The sequence below is a fragment of the Camelina sativa genome, chromosome 11 (genome assembly GCF_030686135.1).
Source record: "Camelina sativa cultivar CO46 ecotype springtype chromosome 11, ASM3068613v1".
Lineage (NCBI taxonomy): Eukaryota > Viridiplantae > Streptophyta > Magnoliopsida > Brassicales > Brassicaceae > Camelina > Camelina sativa.
Window position 1 is genome coordinate 8,132,829 of NC_141890.1, and position 20,543 is coordinate 8,153,371.

A 20,543-nucleotide genomic window follows, 5' to 3' on the forward strand; every position below is an offset into this window, starting at 1 on the left:
CAATTTTTTTTTTTGGTTTATCATTAAAAATTTTAAAAACTGTTACCATCATTTATAACAAAACAAAAAGAAAACTGTTAGAATATTATTATTTTTTATCGAAAAAAAAAGAAACTGTTAGAATATTCGACTACTTGGATTTGACGGTGAAAGAAAATATTTGGATAATCTTAGGAATGTTGAATTCGATAGAGATGAATCAATTTTGGAAAGATTCTTAGATATCATCCTGGATTATATATAATAAGTATACAGCTCTAGGTTTATGTTTCCAAGTCACAACAAAGAAAAACATGGCTAGAGTGTTTTTACTTGTGATTCTGTGCTTCACCGCACTGCTAAGCTCGAGCTTATGTTTTGGACATGCTAATGCCAATGGTCGTGGAGATCAAGCACTGGCTAAGATTAACATTTACTAAACCAGTCTTGCTTTGGACACTTCTGTCAAGATTCACGCTTCCCCTCAAGTTCTTGGTTCCCAGGTTTCAAAAACCATTTTCTTGATCTTGATGTTATTTTGTTCTTGTCGGATTCTAGTTTTACTGATATATATGTATTCTTAAGAGATGATTTATATGTCCAAAAATTTGTATTGATAGCTTGAGTTTAGCCGTTGTAGTTTTGATTCTCAAAATCCAAGCTCGATTGGTTTTGATGTGACTCTGATCTAACAGGGTGAAGATATTGAATGGGTACATGTTGCTGTCTCCAACCCCAAGCCCGCTTCAAACGATTGGATTGGAGTTTTCTCTCCAGCTAATTTCGAGTATTTTTTGTTCTAAACTACATCTGTTTTTGTTATAGATTGTGAATGTGCCTTTTGTGCATTATTTGACTCGTCTTTGTTATTAGCTCGGGTAACTGTTGGCCAACAAATGGTGGCAAAGAGAAAACTCCTTACATATGCTCAGCTCCCATCAAGGTTTGTTTTTTTTTGTTTTCTATACATATATTGTATTAAACTGTGAGTTCTTGATTTGAGTCCTGGTAACATTACTTTTTCTATTTGACAGTACTTGTATTGTAACTCTCATCCGGAGTATATGAAGTCAGGGAATGTGACTTTCAAGTTGCAGATGATAAATCAGAGAGCTGATATCTCTTTTGCACTGTTTACCAATGATGTTAAAATGGTAGGTTAATTATAGTAGCTTTCTCAGTTTAGTATATTTGTATACCTGCAATACCAAGTGGACTTATTGATCTTTTGAATATCACTGCAGCCACATCTTCTCGGGCAATCCAATCCTGTAGCTTTCGTCAATCCTAAAGCACCTGTCTACCCGCGTCTTGCATTAACCAAGAATTGGGATGAAGTAAGATTTTCCACAACTTGACTCAAAAGGCATTGGGTCTTGGAGAATACAAACTTTTTGGAGTTCGTTAAAACAGGCTTGTTTTTTGAGTTTTTGATAGATGACCGTGAAATGGACGAGTGGGTACAACATAAATGAGGCTGTTCCTTTCGTTGAATGGAGTGCAAAGGGACTTCCGAGTAAGAGATCGCCAGCTGGAACAATTACCTTCAACAGAAACAGCTTATGTGGTACGTCCTGTTTTGTATATCTTTTGCTGTGATCTCTGAGGCAACAGTGTTGGGATATCTGAACCTATTCATCTGGATCATTCTAGAGATTTGATTTGTGGATAAATGTGATGTTTACACAGGTAATCCTGCTCGTGGCGTTGGTTGGCGTGATCCTGGTTTCTTCCATACTGCTTTCTTGAAAGAACTCTGGCAAAACCAGGAGTGCCAATTTTAGTTTCATAACTGTTAGTTAACTCTCAATCCTTTGGTTTCCAGATACACATATAGGCTAGGCCATGACTTGGTCAATGGTTCGACGATTTGGAGCAAGAATTACACCTTCGTGTCTTCTCCTTACCCTGGACAAGACTCGTTACAACGGGTCATAATATTCGGTGACATGGGGAAGGTATGTTTCTTTTAGGCCATTATGATCTCCATGTGCGCTCAGACTATTATCTCAAATGGTTGTTCTTGATTAAAATATATTTCAGGGTGAGCGAGATGGGTCTAATGAGTACAATGATTACCAACCTGGTTCCCTCAATACAACAGACCAACTCATCAAGGACTTGAAGAACATTGACATTGTTTTCCACATTGGAGATCTCACTTATTCCAATGGCTACCTCTCCCAGTGGGATCAGTTCACATCTCAAATCGAGCCCATCGCTTCTACTGTCCCCTACATGGTCGGGAGGTTTGTCAATAAGAAAAGCTTCATCATTGTTCTTCTTCCTCTACTACTCTTGTAGTGCTTTAAGTCATTTCTTTTTCATTACAGTGGCAACCACGAGCGTGATTGGCCAGACACTGGATCTTTCTATGCCCGGACAGACTCTGGAGGAGAGTGTGGTGTTCCTGCAGAGACCATGTTCTACTTTCCTGCTGAGAACCGAGCTAAATTCTGGTAAAGTTGTGTTAACCATTGACGATTTCTTGCAAGTTCCAGAACAATATCTTACATATGTCGGGTTGAATGGGCAGGTACAGAGCGGATTACGGGATGTTCCGCTTCTGTATAGCAGACACTGAACACGATTGGAGAGAAGGCACAGAGCAATACCAATTCATCGAGCGTTGCCTTGCCTCTGTAGACAGAAAGACTCAGCCTTGGCTCATTTTTATGGCTCATCGTGTCCTTGGTTATGCCACCAATGATTGGTATGGCCAAGAAGGAACCTTTGAAGAGCCTATGGGAAGAGAAAGCCTACAGAAACTGTGGCAGAAGTACAAAGTGGACCTTGCTTTCTACGGCCATGTCCATAACTATGAGCGAAGCTGCCCCATTTACGAGGTTTGATCCCATCATAATTTGCTTGATTTCCGTCTCATCGATGTAGCGTTGTCTCTAAGCTCTTATCTTACCTTTTTGTTTTCTATTGCAGAGCCAATGTGTGAACAACGATAAGGATCACTACTCAGGGACCTTCAAAGGAACTATCCACGTTGTTGTGGGTGGTGCAGGAAGTCACTTGTCTCCCTTTAGCTCACTGGTACCCAAATGGAGTTTGGTCAGAGACTATGACTTTGGGTTTGTGAAGTTGACTGCTTCTGATCACTCATCGCTTCTCTTTGAGTACAAGAAGAGCAGCACTGGCCAAGTGTACGACTCCTTCAATATCTCTAGAGATTACAGAGATGTTTTGGCTTGCACTCACGATAGCTGCGAGCCCACCACATCAGCTGGATGATCTTTCTTCTGTTTACATCGTTTTCCTTCGAAACAATTAGCTTCTTAGCTTTTTTATTATTTAATAGGGCTTTACTCAAATTTTTTGGACAATATTTGTTGATTTCTTCAATTGCAGGGTTTTACTTTTACTCTCTAGACAATATAAAACAAAACAAAAAAAATCGTCATTTTCATGGAACAAACTAACTCTAATCATAACTCGTGTGAGAAGCCAAAAAAGGTGGCTACGATTTTAAGAATTTGCACGAACACGACACAGTGACCAAACAATATACTTTTGATACTCTCTTCTGGTCAATCCGACATCTCTACTTCAGGGGTCTTGTCTTGTTGGTTCTCATGTGAAATCGTAGATGCAAGATCTTCTACTTTCAGGGGAGAATGTCGGGCCATATATTGAAACATGATCTGCAAGATGGATTATAAATGCTCTAGTCAATTCATAAATATGATTGTCCTAAGTTGGTATGCTATATGCAAAGAAAGAGAGTACCAACCTTGGAATAGCTATCAGCAAAGGCTCGGGCTCGATTTGACACACCAATATATTGCAAATCCGCCTTCTCAAATCTACCATCCACACAGTTCAGCCCTCCATCGCCAATGGCAAAGCGAATAAGACTTCCTGACAACAGTCCTGACTATCATATCCAACATGGCACAATCCACACATTTAGCAAAGTAACACAGTGCGAAATCACCCTTAAGCTAATTTAACTGCAACCTCTTATTATGACTGCATGGAGTTTATAACAAACAGGGCAGTACTAAGCTAGAGGAATCTGTTGGTCCTAGAAAGAAGATATTACTGAGCAATATCATTACCTTACGAGTATATGGCGTCTCTATAACAAACATAGGCACAGTAATTCAGAAAGAAGATAATATCTATGCTTTTACACTTTTCAATTTGCCCAAATGCTGATCATACAACCTTGGTTAAAAGACATACGGAAATAATAATCACTCTACTGTATTTTGACATACCTGTTTTACAAAATCTGCATTTAAGCAACTGAATGGTACAGGTGGATCATCTGATGTTACAAGTTTTCCTTCTTCTTGCAACTCCAAGACGATCTGATTTTACAAGATACAGAGAATATAAGTTAAGACTTTGTAAATGGGAGTGTAACACTAAACACTCTGTTATGAAAAAACCATGAGCTGTAAATGTATGTCAAATCCACTTACATGTTGTTGATTTGGAACTTCTCCATTGTTATCTGTATCGATGACATACTGACTACAGCTCTCATCCTTCCATATCAACACCAGAGGAGTATTTCCAGTATGATAATGTGCATGTCTGCGAGTATTGCATGAAATTTAGTGGGGAAAGAGTCAAAGATAAACACTAGACCAAATGAGACAATGATACCATAACAAGAGTATGAAGCAACCAGTGATATTATACAGTAACGTTCACAAAACAGAGGAAAAAATCTCTGTCCTCTTTCTAATATTATCATCATTCATCAAAACCCTATACCATCATAACCAAATGCATTCCCTAATTTCCCTTCAAAACCTTCAGCTCTCAACTAAAGACTTAAGGTACTTTGCTGAGATGGAAAAGCTACAATTAAACTACACAGCTCCTAGGCTAGTTACAATAGTCCTCCACTAGATTAACAAGAAAACAACTGATTCGCAGCTCGAAACCTTAAGACACCCATACTTTTTGCAAGTGCAGACAGCAGGAGAAGGAAAGATGGGAGTCGCAGTAAACTTAATGGCGAGAGATGAAATGATGCACTTACTTGTTATAAAACAACAGTCCATCCTTGACATAAGGTAATGATCCTGTATAAGCGGAGTGAAGTCCGGTTTGGTCGCAGTTATAAAAAGGAACAGCACTGAACCTGAACTTGTGATAAAAGGAAGGCGGATCACAAGCACCAGTCTCAGCAAGTTTAGATTGCAACCAAAAGAACCTGAACTCTGCTGTACATTCATAAAGCGAGTAACCCCTCCAACAAACCATATCAATCACATAGTATGTCTGATCAGACTGCATAAACAGTAACAAACCACATCCTAGTAAGCTCAAGAATGGGGATTATAAATCATAGAAAGAAAAAAAAAAGAATCTTTTACCTCGTGAAAGATACAGTCTAGTATAGAATATGAGTTTGCAGGGCCAGAAGCGCCTTTTTTCCTGGCACCACCAGGCAACGCAGAAGGGAAATGATGCAAGATGGATCCATTGCGTACTCTACTAACTGTTGTTCCATCAGATGAAACTACGAAACATCTTTTGCCAGCTGGCCTTGCTAACACATACCTACAAAACCAACCATTTCTCATAATCAGACTCATTTATGAAACAAAATTGTAGGTTTAAGAATGTTGAAGAAGCGGTACCAATCTCGGCTCAAATTATCAGGGACGTCGATCATCCATTCAGGTAACATAAGCTGCCTCGCGAACCACTTGCGAGCCTCAGGTCCTCTGAGCCTCGAAGCTTGACGAACGTCAAAGCTACTCGATTCCGATTCGGTTCCTTCGTCGAGCTCGGGCACGGCGGCTTCAAATAGTATCTCCGGGTCGACATCGGGAGAGGATGATTGGAGCGAGATTACTGAAGAGGCAAGGTTTCGAGCTCGCTGCTGAGCGTCACTTCGATGCTGAGACTGACGGAGAAGGGAAAGCTCTCGGCGTTTCTGTTGATCGGAGATAGGTCGTCGTTTAAACGGACGGCGAATCTCATGAGGCGCCATTGGTCTCGACCTCAAAAAGCTCTCCGAGACTCTCTTTGCTTTTGGTGGTGAGGTACGGTTCAAAATTTAAACCGGTAGTGGGTAAAATTAAACCAAACCGGTTTGATTCTATTATATCATTAATTATAACCGGTTTGATTCTTAGAAACGCCTATATATATTCCACAAATTCACATTTTCTTGTTAACGTTCGTTCTCCGGCATTGATTGATTCATTCAACTCTCAAAGCATCGCAAGTCTTATTAGCTACTGAAAGAATCGTAACAAACAAAGGAGAGAGATCAAGAAGAGTCATGGTGTCACCGAAACGGAGTGATACAACCCCGCCCGACGGAAGCAGCGGCAAGAGACCTCCATCGTCTTCTTCCGGAGATAAACCTCCTTTACCCAAACGCCAAAAGGTTTCTGATGGAGACGGCGCTTCGGCGGCTAAAGAAACTGATACTCTCACTCCTGCGGCGGGTTCTAGTAAATGCAACATTCCAACCTCCGGAGACGCCAAGATTGAGGCCTCTGCAGCTGCGTCTCCACCATCTGTTGCGAAAGGTCCGTCTCTCTTATTCTTTGTTACATCTTTCTGTTTTTTGTTTCCTTTCGAGATTGTTTTGTTTTCAATTCGTCTTTGTGCTTTCTGGTTTTGGATTGTAGTCGCAACACCGAAGTTGCAAGAGAAGCCAAATACGATTACTTTTCAAGGATGGATATATGAACACGGTAGCTATAACAGCCCCTGGTGTCGATTTCTAGCAGAGTCTCAACAGGTATTTTAATTAATCCCTTTTACTTTTCTTTAACTTTCTCTAAATTTATTTATAATACCAATGCTATATCCTGACAAGTTGAGCTACTTGTGAATTTTCAGTATCCAAGCCTTAACATTCTTGATTCAACCTTCACTCTTGGTTCGAGTAGATCATGCAGCTTGGAATTACATGACCTCGAACTCAGTTCCTTCTTGTGCAGAATCACAAGAATTCAGGTATATATATTCTTTTTTTTTTTCTTTTTCTTTTTGTCCTTAAATGTTAAGCTCAAACATTAGCACTGTCCCATGCCATGCTTGCTTGTTTTTCCTCTGTCTCGTGCTTATGATTTTTTTCTACTTTTGAGTTGTGTGTGGAGATATGTGAGCTCCTTTATAAAGCATGTATTCTCATTGTTTGTGCACATGCATGTTCAGCGCAAAGGCAATGTTGTAGGGATTCTAGAGGCCACAGGAAGCAGGGTACCTGTGTGGATAAACAGAAAGCCTGTCGTGAAGAATGATTGCCATGTGCTAAACTCTGGTGACGAAGTGGCTTTTGGTCTTCTCAAGAGCTATGCTTTTGTATCCTTTCTTTCTTTTTGTACATAAATGAGCAAGATGAAAATTTTCCTTCAGTTTTAAGATGAATATCTCCATGGGAATGCAAATAAGTTTTCCCCTTAAGTTATATCCAGATATTTCAGCAAATGTCTAAAGTTACAGCAAAAGTTACTGCAAAAGCTGGTTCAGTACAGGTCCCTGCAGGAAAGTTTCTAGATTTAGAGAGAAAGGCTAGAGATCCAACAGGCAAATCCATTATCACAACGTTAGCAACCTTACAGCAGGACTCATCTCATCGAAAATCATCCCGTAAGAGCCACCAAGCGCCAGGGAAGCCTGCTACTTCTGTTGACAGCGTGGAAGGAATTTTATCTGTTGACAATCAAAGTAATAAAGCTGCAGATAGTGAAGCAGTCAGCAGCCACAATCAAGATTCTCAAATGGAGGTAAGTACTCTATGTTTCCTTTGTACCCTGGCGTCATCAACAATATTTTGTATTATATTAACAAAGCTGGTATCAGATATTAGATAAGGAAAACGAGGTGATAAGAAGTCCACAACAAGCTTCAACATCAGGCAATGGTCTGCGATCTGCAATAATCAGAGAAGGCATTCAAGCTGGAATTTTCGGAGGCGAAAGCTTGGAAGTTTCATTCAAAAAATTTCCCCATTATTTGAGGTATAGACCAAGTAATATTATTCTTTTCTTTTCAGGTATTTGTGCAGAGTTAAAGATATGTGCATGTGAATCGTCCATTACGAATCTGTTTATAGCATCATAGAATTCTGAGGTCTAATTGTTTCTCTTGGTTTTCGTTTCTCTAATTCTATCCTCCCCATTGTAGTCTTTCACACGGAACATCAGTTTTCTTGTCTTTGGTATTTTGGGCTTTGTATGGGTACTGTTCTCTGTTTTGTGTATGCTGACTAAGGTTTTATTATTGCAGTGAAAATACAAAGAGTATCTTAATAACTACTTCATATGTACATGTAGAAACTGAGTTTCACACAATGAATTTGTTTGAAGGGGGAAACAAATTCAATAACACTATATCTCTAAGAAATCGGATCAAAGTAGACAAGCAAAGAGGAATTGAAATCTCTTGGAGAATAAGTTAGGTTTTGTTCAAGAACAAAGAAGAATTAGGGTTTTTGTATTAATTGCTGGATGATCTTACAACGAAGAGGTTGCCCTCTATTTATAAGTTTTATTAGATCTATTGAATATACCCACTTTCCATATCACGGCCGAGCTGATTAGGAAAGTTTCTTGTTTCTTATTAGGTCAGCCGCTGGGCGAGCTGGGATGTCGGTTCGTCACCTTGGAACTGGGCTTCTCGGCGCTATCGGGCCTTTGAAGATGAAATCCTCCTCAGGGTCGAGCTCCCGGTTATATAACCGGTTTCTTTAATCGGGTTTAGATCAGTATGTTGGGGGTGCCAATTCCCGCACCAAAAGTACATCTCAAGAAAAAAGAATATGCCAAATATACCTCCAACATGACCACTTTGAACCCAAGGATATTGCTTTCTGGTCCCACAGGTTTGTGGTATCTTGCTTGTGTAACATCATTTCCTTGTGTATCTTTCTACTTCATATGTACTTCTTTTAGGCGGCAACATCATTTTCGCTTTTCGGTTGTAATCGTTTCAGGGTCTGAAATATACCAAGAAATGTTAGCTAAAGCGCTTGCCAATCACTTCGAGGCGAAATTGCTAATATTTGACAGTCATCCAATTTTGGTGGTAAGCAATATATTGTATGTTTTTTGTTGTTAGTATACAAAAGGAAAGGTTTTGTATCTACACTTATATCTGTTTTCCTGCAGGCTTTGGCTGCTTCTAGAAAGTCATGTTACCTTCCCACTCAGAGTCTTGAGGTCATTGATCGAGGGAAAAACTCGGACTTTTCAGCCAGTGCTTCTAGTTCTAGCCCTTCTCCTGCTACTTCTTCTGGTCCTGACTCCCAGACAAAGTTGGAGCGGGAGACTTCATTCAGAACTCCAGTGAATCATACTATGAAGAAAGGCAGGCTCCATTAAATTGTTTGCAACAGATGATGTACTTCAATCTTCTTGGATTTCTGGTTTGCGGATACTTCATTTGGAAGAACAAAAACACTTGCAGGTGACAGGGTAGAATTCATTGGTAGTGAGGTTTACCTTAGGCTTAAGGTTTGTTTCTTATCATAGTTCTAATTAAGGCAGCTGCTGAGATCGATATTGGCTTCTATATGTTTCCCATTTATGTTCTGAACTTTTCTCTTGCCTTTTTATATTCACTTTTTACTTAATCTTATTCAGGGGACCTCCTCCTGGGTTTAAAGGGAAAGTAATTTTAGTATTTGATGAGAATCCTTTAGCTAAAGTGGGTGTTAGATTTGATGAGCCAATACCTGATGGAGTTGATGTTGGTCTACTGTGTGAACTGGGACATGGGTTCTTCTGCGTAGGTACTTCATTTTCAGTAGTACATTGGTTACTGGTCCTCAGCATTAGTTACTGATCCTTGTCTCACACACCGTTTCTTCTGTTCGTTATAGCTACTGATCTTCAGTTCGAAAGCTCGGGTTCTGAGGATCTAGATAACTTACTTGTTGACACATTGTTTGAGGTACTTTTCAGTTGCAAACTAATGAATTTTTGTTATCATTGTGCTTATATCTTCATCTGTTTCCAGGTTGTCCATGCTGAGAGCAGAACTTGTCCGTTTATTCTATTTTTGAAAGATGCTGAGAAATCTGTTGTTGGAAATTACGATTTGTACTGTGCGCTCAAAAGAAAACTTGCATATCTCCCAAAAAACATAATTGTGATCAGTTCACAGACACATTCTGATAATCTCAAGGAGAAGGTAGTTACTGTGCGATGCTTTGCTCCAGTTGCATGCATTGAGCTCATTTCACAAAAGTGATTTATTATCTCTCTTGGAAATTATAAAATCATGTAGTGAAATAGAAACTTTTCCTAGGGCAAAGAAAGTAAAAAAAAAATCATGTAGTGAAGTAGAGTTTTAATATTGTGTTTTGACGAATTAATGAAATTCATTTATTTTGCAGTCTCATCCTGGAGGTCTATCTTTCACTAAGTTCAGCAGCAGCCAGACTGCTTTCCTTGGCTTACCTTTACCAGTAAATCAACGTCCTCTCATCTTTTCTTTGATTGTTTCGTATGCGGGAAAATAATACATAACAATGTTAGTAGTCATTCTTGAGGCAATTGGCCATTATCTGTTACCAATTAATGCATGTTTATAGGTTTCTTCTTCTGTATTTTTCTATTACCTTTTGTTTTTCCTGCCTAGGACTAGTAATATTAGTTTATGCTTATATATGCCTTAAACGTTTGACCAAAGTGTGGAATTTTGAGTTTACATTTAACTGTATCAATTCTGTTTTCTAGCCGGCTTTCAGCTCTGCTTGGTTCCTCTAAACATGCTGGATCCAGCGACTGTTATTTCAACTGGCTAGTGTCAATGCTGAGGGTATCCTTTTTCTTCTATATATACTGAGACTAATGTTACTTTTGCTTAATATTCCTAGGATATTGGACGACTACATACACGAGGGAAGGAAGTTCCAGAGAATACAAAACGTCTAACGGAGCTCTTTGGGAATAAAGTTACTATTCAAATCCCACAGGTCTGTTACTCTGTGAGTCATAAGCATTCTCGTCTGTTGTCTGTCAAAGAAACCATAGACTTGAAGGAGCTAATTATTTCCAGGATGAGGAAGAACTTACATCCTGGAAGTATCAGTTGGATCGTGATGCTGAGATTTTGAAAATGAAGGCTAATTTCAATCACTCGCGCATGGTATGTCTTTCACTGAATATATGGTATTGGTATGCTTTTGGCTCTCCTATGGACACAATATGTAATTAGAAAAAGGTTATGGGAGCATTCTATGTCTGGACACAGTATAAGTTTTATAGATGAGAAACTTTTTGGATTTACGTATAACGCATCTAGCTAAATTATATCCTTGGTATTTTGGCTGTTAGCTAAACTCTCAAGTCTCATTTCCTGATTGAAAAGCAGGGGCTTTACAGAAGTTTTAAAAATGATTCTATATTTGCATCTCAATTCAGGTGTTGGGACGATGTGGTCTGGAATGTGAAGGAATTGAGACGCTGTGCATGAAAGATCTAGCACTTGAAAGCGACAGTATATATTCCTTTTGTTCGACATGATGACCATAATTGACAATGGAATGCTATTCTTAAGAGTTGACTTTGACATTTCGGTTTAGGTGCAGAAAAGATCATTGGATGGGCTCTTAGCGACCATCTAAGGCGTAATCCTGATACTGATCCAGATACTAGGGTTATTGTGTCTCGTGATAGGTAATTTACAGCTTGTCCCTGCGCATTACTGCTCTTGATTATCTGTCTTAGTATTGAGTGCGAAATTTGAATCCTTTCAGCATAGAATTTGCAATAGGACTCTTCCGGGCTGTGCTAAATGGTTCTACGAGCTCAAAGAAGTCTCTCAAGGTTAGGAAATTTCCTTGTAAATTGGATTGTTGTTTACTTATTTTCATTATGGCCATGGCTCATATATCATGTAACAACTGTTGATTTTCTTTGTTGCTTTCAGGACATTGTGACAGAGAATGGGTTTGAGAAGCGGCTTATAAGTGAAGTTATTCAGCCCACTGACATTGATGTTACATTTGATGACATTGGGGCACTTGAGAAAGTCAAAGATACCTTAAAGGAACTGGTTATGCTTCCTTTACAACGGCCTGAAATTTTTTCCAGGGGCCAATTAACAAAGGTGGTTCTCTTCTCCGCATTAGGTTTCAGAAAACTCCTATAGTTTTTTTTTTATATATATTTGGTCCTGCCAATTTTCATAGAAGTATGAAGGAAACACAATTTATTTGTGTGTGCCACTATACTTACATGGTTTTTGTGGAGTAACAATGATATTAGTTATACCAGCTAATAATTTGGGTTTTCTCAAAGATTCGTTTCTCCTAAAATTTAGTTGTTAACGTTTTGTGCATTGGTGGCTTCTTGATCAGTCCGCTCTGGTTCTTCTCTATGCAGCCATGTAAAGGAATTCTCTTATTTGGACCTCCTGGAACTGGAAAGACCATGCTTGCAAAAGCAGTGGCAAAGGAAGCTGGTGCGAACTTCATCAACCTCTCAATGTCAACCATCGCATCTAAGGTAACTGAATGCCCTTGAATAGTTGGAATCTACCGATTTATACACGGAATCTCTTGTTCGGGACTTGTGTTCTTCTCAATACTGCAGTGGTTTGGTGAGGTTGAGAAGTATGTCAAAGCTGTCTTTACGTTGGCCAGTAAAATTTCACCTAGCGTTATATTTGTGGACGAGGTAATTTTTCATGGTCAAGTCCTAGGCGCATCATGCTTGTAATCAGAGCACTGACAGTCCTACAATATTTTACTGTCTTGTAGGTGGACATCATGCTAAGCCGAAGAGAAACCCCGGGGGAACATGAAGCCATGCGGAAGATGAAAAATGAGTTCATGATACACTGGGACGGTCTAAAGACAAAGGAAATGGAACGTGTTCTGGTTCTTGCAGCCACAAACCGGCCTTATGACCTTGATGAGGCTGTCATTAGACGGTTGCCCCGTAGGTAAACTAAAAATCGCTTCCTTTTGTGGGATGTTTTGTCAAATTGACGTGACAGTTAGAGGTTGTGAAAATTCTGTGGTATTGACTTGCGTAGGTTGATGTTAGGACTACCAGATCTCCAAATAGAGCAAATATATTAAAGGTTACTTGCAAAAGAAGACTTGTCCCCTGATTTGGATATTGATGGGGTTGCTAGGATGACTAATGGATATTCTGGAAGCGACCTTAAGGTAGATTCCTAGTAATTCCTTTAAACTCTGTTGTTATGGTCTGCCAAAAATGCAAAGAAATGCTCATATATATTCTGAATTTCTCTTTGGTGCGCTCAGAATCTATGTGTTACGGCTGCCCACCGTCCAATCAAGGAGATATTGGAGAAGGAAAAAAAAGTGAGTTTTCTTTGTATTAAACGAAGAATAACTTTTATATATGTTGAGTAAACTTGTCTATAGAATAAAAATATGCTTATGATGGATGGGACATTATGGTAGGAGCAAGATGCTGCTTTGGCTGAAGGCAAAGATCCTCCAGCTTTAAGTGGAAGTTCTGATATCCGAGCTATGAACATGGAGGATTTCAGATACGCACATGAACGGGTAAGATTTGCTTGATTATGCTGCTGTTTTTGTTTTTAACCTTTTCATATTGTTTTTGGGGCTCAGTGAAGTGTAACCATTCTCATTGGTGTTGAATCAGGTGGGTTCGAGCGTTTCATCAGAGTCTGTGAACACGACAGAGCTTCAACAATGGAACGAACTCTACGGGGAAGGTGGATCCAGAAAGCAGCAATCACTCAGCTACTACATGTAGACTAGGATTGAATCTACGTTAGAAAACCATAGCTCAATTTTCGTCTCAAAAAGAAGAATGTACAATTTTCAGGGTGAACAGAATAATACAATAAGTGAAAGAGGTTGAACTAGATTTGTTTTGTTTTGATACAAGCCGGTCAGGTTTGGTCACTAGTTCCAAAAGACTTATATATATCTTGGCGGGGATGGGACTCTTGCAGTTGTCACTTTTCTAACAGTTTGTAAACACGTGTCTCATATGTCAGAAACTTTGGATAAACTTATCAACAATCAAAGGCACAATTATACAACCAACACGTTGGATAATCTCAAAAACGCTTAGTTAACGAGGTTTTGTGGCATTGGTTTTTGCCGTTAAGTACTTTAAGTTAATCTCATTCTCTGATTAATTTCCATGGAAGGAAGGTGATGAGTTCATCATCAATCTCTCTCTTTAGTCTTTACTGATACATGATGATGAAAAGTAAATCTCCTTCCTTTTCTTCTTTCTCTGCCTAACTCCTGAACCTCAAAGATCTTTCTCTCCCAAAGCTCTTCTTAAATTGAGATTATTACAACCGGTTTAGTTTGTTGGTTGAAAGACTTTTGCAATCTAATCTTGCCAAACCAAAAATTGCAAGAAATCTCCACCTTGATTTTAATTACGGTTAAGCTTTAAGCTTGATTAAATACTAATAACACCATATACAATTATTTAGCTGCGATTTTTCACGTTAGCAATATTTATTACTGTTAATAAATTTTCCTAGATGATATATACAGTAAAAAATCCCGAATGATACTAAATCAGGCGCCAATATGTTTTGTAAAAAAAATTTCCCAAATCATACATACATACCGATTTCACAGGGTCGACCAAACCGAATTATTTAATCGTCCGGTTAGGTTAAATTGAGCAGGCACTTGTGCTGCCGACACGCAGTTCATCTCTATAACATGGATTCGGCAAGCAGTCCACACACAGATGTATAACTGAAGTCTGGAAGCCATTTCCCACTCAGAGGAGGGATCAGCGAAGCGAAAAAAATGTCAGATCTGGTCACCACGTCGTCGTCGCCGTCGCCAGCACCGAGATCCGCCACAGACTTCTTCTCGGATCCTTACGACTCCCATCCTCTTTGGTTCAAGCCTTCCCTCTTCCTTTCCCCTGGCTTCGACTCCGAGTCCTACATCTCAGAGCTCCGTACATTCGTTCCCTTTGACACTCTCCGATCCGAGCTCCGGTCCCACCTTGCATCCCTTAACCGTGAACTTGTTGATCTCATCAACCGAGACTACGCCGATTTCGTCAATTTAAGCACTAAGCTCGTCGACATCGATGCGGCTGTTGTCCGTATGCGCGCTCCGCTTCTTGAGCTCCGTGAGAAGATCACTGCATTTCGTGGATCTGTTGAGGCCGCGCTTTTCGCACTAAGGAATGGGTTGCAGCAACGCTCTGATGCTGCTGCTGCTAGGGAGGTTCTCGAATTGTTGCTCGACACATTTCATGTGGTATCCAAGGTCCAAAATTCTGATTTCTCAATCTTAATAAGCGTAATCTCGAGTCTTCTTGTCGTCGGTTATTAGAGATCTAGATAACAGGGTTTATGTAAGCTTGTCGATCTTCTTAGTCTACTCTCCAATGATTAATTTCTATTATATTTTCAATTGGTTTTGATCCGTAATGGTTATGCATTGTTTTACGTTTATGCTGAGCAAAGATGTTGCTCCATTGCTTTTAGATAATCTGAATGCTTGACGACGTAAATAATGCGTATTCATTGTAATTGTAGGTTGAAAAGCTTATTAAAGTTCTACCAAGTACTCCTTCTGACTGGCAAAACGAGGATGCGAATTCCATGGGAAGGATTTCTATGAATGATGAGAATTCTACGCAGCAAGATGGCACAACCATGAGAGAAACCCAGAGCATGCTTCTCGAAAGAATAGCTAGTGAAATGAATCGGCTCAAGTTCTATATGGCTCATGCACAGGTCTCCATCATGCATTTACTTCTTCTTTTTTTTTTTTGCATAGTCCCAATTCCTAGTCTCATTATAGATTGCATCAGAAATGAACCTCTCTTCCTTTTACTGCATTTAGCAGTAGTGTGTTGGGAATCAATTCATTGGCTTTGTGAAGATTGCTGACAAAAAAAATGGGTTACATGAAATGTTACATAGTAAAAAATCTTCAGAAATCTCTGGTGTTTTGGAAAACTCCAGTATACTTGTTCGCCTCAGAAGACAATAGAAAGTCTGATGACTGTTGCTCACTACTTTTTTCTATTATGCCAGTACAGAACCTGCCTTTCATTGAAAACATGGAGAAGAGGATTCAGAGCGCTAGTGTGTTATTGGATGCTAGCCTGGGTCATTGCTTCATTGATGGGCTAAACAACAGGGATACAAGTGTCCTTTACAACTGCTTACGTGCATACGCTGCCATTGATAACACCAACAATGCAGAAGAAATTTTCCGTACAACGGTTGTGGCTCCATTTATACATAAAATCATCACACATGAAACATCAACGGATGCTGCTGGAACATCCGGAGATGAACTTGAAAACGATTACAAACAGATCAAGCATTTTATTGCGAAGGACTGTAAAATGCTGCTAGAAATATCTTCAACGGGTAATTCGCTAAAATCGCTGTGTGATCATATATGTTGTAGACATCCAATTTGCTTTTTTCAAGTTCGATGTTTGTCAAGAACATTTGTTTTCCTGTTAACATTTGAAGAATTTTTTTTACCCCATTAACACAGTAACCTAGGTTTCATGGCTTATTTCCTTCTAAGTGGTGTTGTTTTATATTTCACTCATCGTACTCTTTGCTTGGTATCTTGTGCTAAAAAAGACAAATCGGGTTTACACGTCTTCAACTTCTTGGCAAATTCAATCCTGAAAGAAGTTCTTTCGGCAATCCAGAAAGTCAAACCAGGAGCATTTTCTCCTGGAAGGCCTACAGAGTTCTTGAAGAATTACAAGGCAAGCTTGGATTTCCTGGCATATCTTGAAGGTAGAGTAACTGATGTTTATCTTCCTCTGAGCTTGATCATATATTAATGTGGCTTATATGAGCATAAAACATAAGTTAATACTAGGTGATAATCTGAATCTTTTTCAGTTGACTCATACCATATACTTCTTATGAAGGTTATTGTCCGTCAAGGTCTGCTGTAACTAAGTTTCGAGCTGAAGCTATATACATGGAATTCATGAAGCAATGGAATGTGGGAGTATATTTTTCACTGAGGTACTTTAGAAACATCATAGATGGCTGTCGTTTTACCATTAGATTAGTGGTTTCTCAGCTTCTCTAACTCAAATATGCGTAATTTCAGGTTCCAGGAGATAGCTGGAGCCTTGGATTCTGCTCTTACTTCCCCATCTCTGGTTTTCATTCAGGATTCAGATAAACAAAGTTTGCTCAACTTAATTCTCAGACAGAGTGGTACCCTTCTGGAGTGCTTGCGGTCATGCTGGAAAGAAGATGTTCTCGTTTTCTCTGCTGCTGATAAATTTCTTCGCTTGACCTTGCAGCTTCTTTCGAGGTTTGTGAAATTCGACTATAATATTATCCACGTTTACTAGTTTTTGTTTCAATTGTAAATTTGATTATGTGTTAATGACATGTAGATATAGCATGTGGGTGTCATCTGCGCTGAATACTAGAAAGAGTAATGCCAACCCGACTCCTGGTTGTGGATGGGCAGTTTCAGCCACTGCAGAAGATTTTGTATATGTAAGTTATTTCTTATGTGGAATGTTTCTGAGCTCCACTTGTTTTGGACATTTTGGGATTTCGGGAGTTTTATGTGTACTATCAGCTGCAGTTATGTTCTGTGCCTGTGGGCTAGCTTAATTTCCATTATGTTTAGAATAGAATGAAAAAAATGCTGTGGAAAATAAGTAAACTCGGAATATCTGCTTTACTATACACGAATAGACCAATTGGTTGATCATTTGATTTTTTGGAATATTTACACGTTTCCTTCCTGGCAGGTTATACATGATGTAAATTGTCTAGTCTCAGAAGTTTGTGGCGATTACATTGGACAAATATCACAGTATTTAACTTCATGCTCCACTGAAGTTCTTGATGTAGTGAAAATGAGCATAGAACAGGGTGGGGCATCATTAGAGAAAGTCCTACCTTTAGTTACCAAGACAATAATTGACGTCGTTGTTGATAAATCTGTTGAGGTAAAGCTCTGAAAAGCATTAGATCCAGATTTGTTTGACTGCATTAGTGAGCATTAATGTTGTGTATAACTTGTAGTATTGCTGAATTAGTTTGGAGGTATTCTCCATGTATCACACATGTTTAACTCTGTAATGTTAAATGTTTTCTTCTCTCCTATAGGACCTAAGGCAGCTCAAGGGAATAACCGCTACATATAGGATGACTAATAAGCCACTCCCTGTTAGGCACTCACCATACGTCGTCGGGCTATTGCGTCCTGTAAAGGTATTCATTCAGCTTTGGTGTTGCGATTATTAAAAGTTCATAATAACTTGACTGGTGAAATTCTGAAGTGTGGATTTTTGCACCTTCTCTTTTACAAGGCTTTTTTGGAGGGAGATAAGGCTAGACATTACTTGACCGAAAAAATAAGGGAGGAATTACTGCATGGTACTGTCACTGAAATTACCAGGCGGTATTATGAATTAGCAGCTGAACTTGTTAGCGTGGTAAGTACTCTGTTATAAATACTTTTTGATTTTTGATTAGTATATAATGAAACTGAGATTTATAACACTCTTTTAGGAAATTACCCAAAACTAAAAATAGGATTTGGACAATCATTTTCTCTGTCCCTAAAATTCGTTTTCAAATTCAGTTATTGCTATATAAAGATGCAGAAATGGTGAGTAATTTATATGTTGTGGTGAAAGGCGGTAGAGATACTGATTGTATTATGTAACAGGCAAGAAAAACAGAGTCATCGCTTCAGAAATTACGTCAAAATGCACAGAGACGAGCAGGTGCAGCATCAGGTGTTTCTGATCAAAATGTGTCTGAAACAGACAAGATGTGTATGCAGTTGTTCCTTGATATTCAGGTAACCCTCTTTAGTGAGTTTGAATGTGGGATTAGTATATATTACCTGCAAATTTTAGTTTCCAAGGAAGTAACATCATCTGGCTAAATATCTTGCCAGGAGTATGGCCGAAACATTTCTGCACTGGGGTTGAAACCGGCAGATATCCCGGCTTACTGTTCCTTTTGGCAATGCGTTGCACCAGCGGATAAGCAAAACACGATCAGTGTCTGAGGACTCACGCTGCATTTTTATAAACATCATCACGGGGTATCATGTCTTATAATAAAGAAACGTAATCGCCTCTTCTTCTTTTTGTTGCTTGTGTCTGGTTGTTATAATCGTGAAGAGAAGAGGAAGAGAGTTTTGTTGAAAGAGAGGGGTGTTTTCCGAAGTTGGATTATGATTGAGAGATTCATGACATAGTGCCAGCTTTGGCCATTCTAATCTTTTGTAGGACTACTTTCATTTTAAGTATATAACACGCATCAGAGGGAATGAAACTTTTATTTTTCTAGTTTTTTGTGTAAAACCAAAGAAATTGTCAATGGTCTGACACAAACTAAATTGATATTTTAATATTGCCATTCAAAATCTCTATTATTATGGAACTAGGGAATTTGATGGTGTAAATATCTTATCTTATTATTATTGATAAATCGAATGAGGTTACATATTAATTGTAAAGGCAAAGCCCAAAACCTAAACTGACTAAGTATAAAGGAGATGGCCAACGGGCCTTATTGCTTTGGACGTACATGGGTCCTGTATGGACCGGTTATGAAAGATCCACTCCAAGTGTTTTACAACACTCCTTTTGGATGACATAACCGTGCCGATGCTAAGGGATTGATGCAATACGCTTGGGGGTGCTGCCTCATTAAAACCGTACCAGGAAAACCCAATGGGACAAAACCATGGTGAAGGAAAAAGAGTACAACACGCATTGCTCCCCCTGTTCTAAGCATCCCTAAAGTCCTTAAGCCTCCGCATTCCAATCTGGTGCATGAGCTTCTTGAATGTAGTTGTCGGTAATGCCTTAGTGAAGAGATCGGGTGAGTTATCGCATGATTGAACTTGCACCACTTGAACTTCTCCGGCCTTTTGTAGTTCATGTGTGAAGAAGAACTTGGGTAGGATGTGCTTCGTCCGATCTCCCTTGATGTATCCTTCCTTGAGCTGTGCGATGCAGGCCGTATTGTCTTCGTATATGACCGTTGCTTCCTTGTCGTCGATCATGCCACAATCTGTCCTGATATGTTGAGTCATTGACCTCAACCAAACACACTCACGTCCGGCTTCATGAATTGCTAGGATCTCCGCATGGTTAGACGAAGTGGCCACAATGCTTTGCTTCATAGAACGCCATGAGATCACCGTACCGCCGTGAGTAAAAACATAACCGGTCTGGGACCTTGAGTTGTGCGGATCCGATAAGTAACCTGCATCAGCAAAACCAACTAAACCTTCTTGGTTATAGTTAGTATAAAATAAACCAAAGTCTGTCGTCCCTTGTAGGTAACGCAGAACATGCTTAACACCGTTCCAGTGCCTTTTAGTCGGACAAGAACTAAATCTTGCTAGGAGGTTCACGGCAAAACATATGTCCGGTCTAGTGTGGCTAGCCAAGAACATTAACGCTCCTATAGCACTGAGGTATGGCACTTCAGGACCGAGAACTTCCTCATCGGCCTTCTTTGGACCAAATGGATCTTTATCCAAATCAAGACTCCTCACAACCATTGGGCTGGTAAATGGGTGAGCTTGGTCCATATTAAACCTCTTGAGTACCTTTTCTGTATATGCCATTTGATGCACAAGGATTCCATTATCA

General features: G+C 39.4%; 6 protein-coding genes across 9 annotated transcripts; 5 read left to right on the forward strand and 1 right to left on the reverse strand.

The window, feature by feature from the left end:
• Window positions 1-175: 175 nt before the first annotated feature.
• On the forward strand, window positions 176-3,352 carry LOC104722493 (putative inactive purple acid phosphatase 24). The gene is given in 12 exon segments (XM_087475182.1): window positions 176-482; window positions 675-766; window positions 853-922; window positions 1,014-1,133; window positions 1,224-1,316; window positions 1,417-1,546; window positions 1,669-1,750; window positions 1,805-1,937; window positions 2,023-2,228; window positions 2,313-2,438; window positions 2,516-2,825; window positions 2,917-3,352. Coding segments are annotated over 12 exon segments (1,857 nt in total). The 5' UTR covers window positions 176-293; the 3' UTR covers window positions 3,223-3,352.
• On the reverse strand, window positions 3,249-5,975 carry LOC104722492 (uncharacterized). 2 transcript variants are annotated; one of them, XR_002034353.2, is made up of 7 exons: window positions 5,592-5,947; window positions 5,325-5,511; window positions 4,988-5,238; window positions 4,419-4,533; window positions 4,212-4,304; window positions 3,722-3,849; window positions 3,249-3,632 (listed from the first exon to the last, which is right to left on the reverse strand). XR_002034353.2 is itself a non-coding variant. In XM_010440656.3 (7 exons), exons 1-7 carry the CDS (start codon window positions 5,945-5,947, stop codon window positions 3,519-3,521), a joined length of 1,260 nt encoding a protein of 419 aa, XP_010438958.1. In that variant the 5' UTR covers window positions 5,948-5,975; the 3' UTR covers window positions 3,249-3,518. The 2 variants fall into 2 exon arrangements, 1 of the variants encoding a protein (XP_010438958.1); XM_010440656.3 differs by having other exon boundaries at window positions 3,722-3,865; window positions 5,592-5,975.
• Window positions 5,545-8,730, forward strand: LOC147933748 (uncharacterized). Of its 2 annotated transcripts, XR_015572407.1 has the most exons (9): window positions 5,862-5,999; window positions 6,177-6,494; window positions 6,597-6,709; window positions 6,811-6,927; window positions 7,129-7,275; window positions 7,389-7,700; window positions 7,777-7,934; window positions 8,283-8,442; window positions 8,540-8,730. XR_015572407.1 is itself a non-coding variant. In XM_087475179.1 (8 exons), the coding sequence occupies exons 2-8, from the start codon at window positions 6,242-6,244 to the stop codon at window positions 8,664-8,666; spliced, it is 1,227 nt and encodes a 408-aa protein (XP_087331305.1). In that variant the 5' UTR covers window positions 5,545-5,999; window positions 6,177-6,241; the 3' UTR covers window positions 8,667-8,730. The 2 variants fall into 2 exon arrangements, 1 of the variants encoding a protein (XP_087331305.1); XM_087475179.1 differs by lacking the exon at window positions 8,283-8,442 and having other exon boundaries at window positions 5,545-5,999.
• On the forward strand, window positions 8,657-9,473 carry LOC147933749 (uncharacterized). Its single transcript, XM_087475180.1, has 4 exons — window positions 8,657-8,797; window positions 8,909-9,000; window positions 9,084-9,282; window positions 9,382-9,473. The coding sequence occupies exons 1-4, from the start codon at window positions 8,683-8,685 to the stop codon at window positions 9,444-9,446; spliced, it is 471 nt and encodes a 156-aa protein (XP_087331306.1). The 5' UTR covers window positions 8,657-8,682; the 3' UTR covers window positions 9,447-9,473.
• LOC104727771 (uncharacterized) lies at window positions 9,469-13,255 on the forward strand (the record flags this gene model as incomplete). Its single annotated transcript, XM_087472310.1, has 15 exons — window positions 9,469-9,706; window positions 9,797-9,867; window positions 9,934-10,107; window positions 10,313-10,384; window positions 10,796-10,894; window positions 10,978-11,067; window positions 11,343-11,418; window positions 11,504-11,597; window positions 11,678-11,747; window positions 11,851-12,030; window positions 12,306-12,428; window positions 12,516-12,599; window positions 12,683-12,867; window positions 12,961-13,096; window positions 13,196-13,255. Coding segments are annotated over 14 exons (1,602 nt in total), but the record flags the coding sequence as incomplete, so codon positions are not given.
• Window positions 13,256-14,504: 1,249 nt separating this feature from the next.
• LOC104722494 (conserved oligomeric Golgi complex subunit 2) lies at window positions 14,505-19,226 on the forward strand. Of its 2 annotated transcripts, none has more exons than XM_010440657.3 (12): window positions 14,505-15,178; window positions 15,451-15,651; window positions 15,960-16,296; window positions 16,522-16,683; window positions 16,821-16,920; window positions 17,009-17,218; window positions 17,304-17,409; window positions 17,670-17,870; window positions 18,031-18,135; window positions 18,234-18,359; window positions 18,596-18,730; window positions 18,830-19,226. In XM_010440657.3, the coding sequence occupies exons 1-12, from the start codon at window positions 14,705-14,707 to the stop codon at window positions 18,941-18,943; spliced, it is 2,271 nt and encodes a 756-aa protein (XP_010438959.2). In that variant the 5' UTR covers window positions 14,505-14,704; the 3' UTR covers window positions 18,944-19,226. The 2 variants fall into 2 exon arrangements, with proteins under 2 accessions (XP_010438959.2, XP_087331309.1); XM_087475183.1 differs by having other exon boundaries at window positions 14,637-15,178; window positions 15,955-16,296.
• Window positions 19,227-20,543: the final 1,317 nt, after the last annotated feature.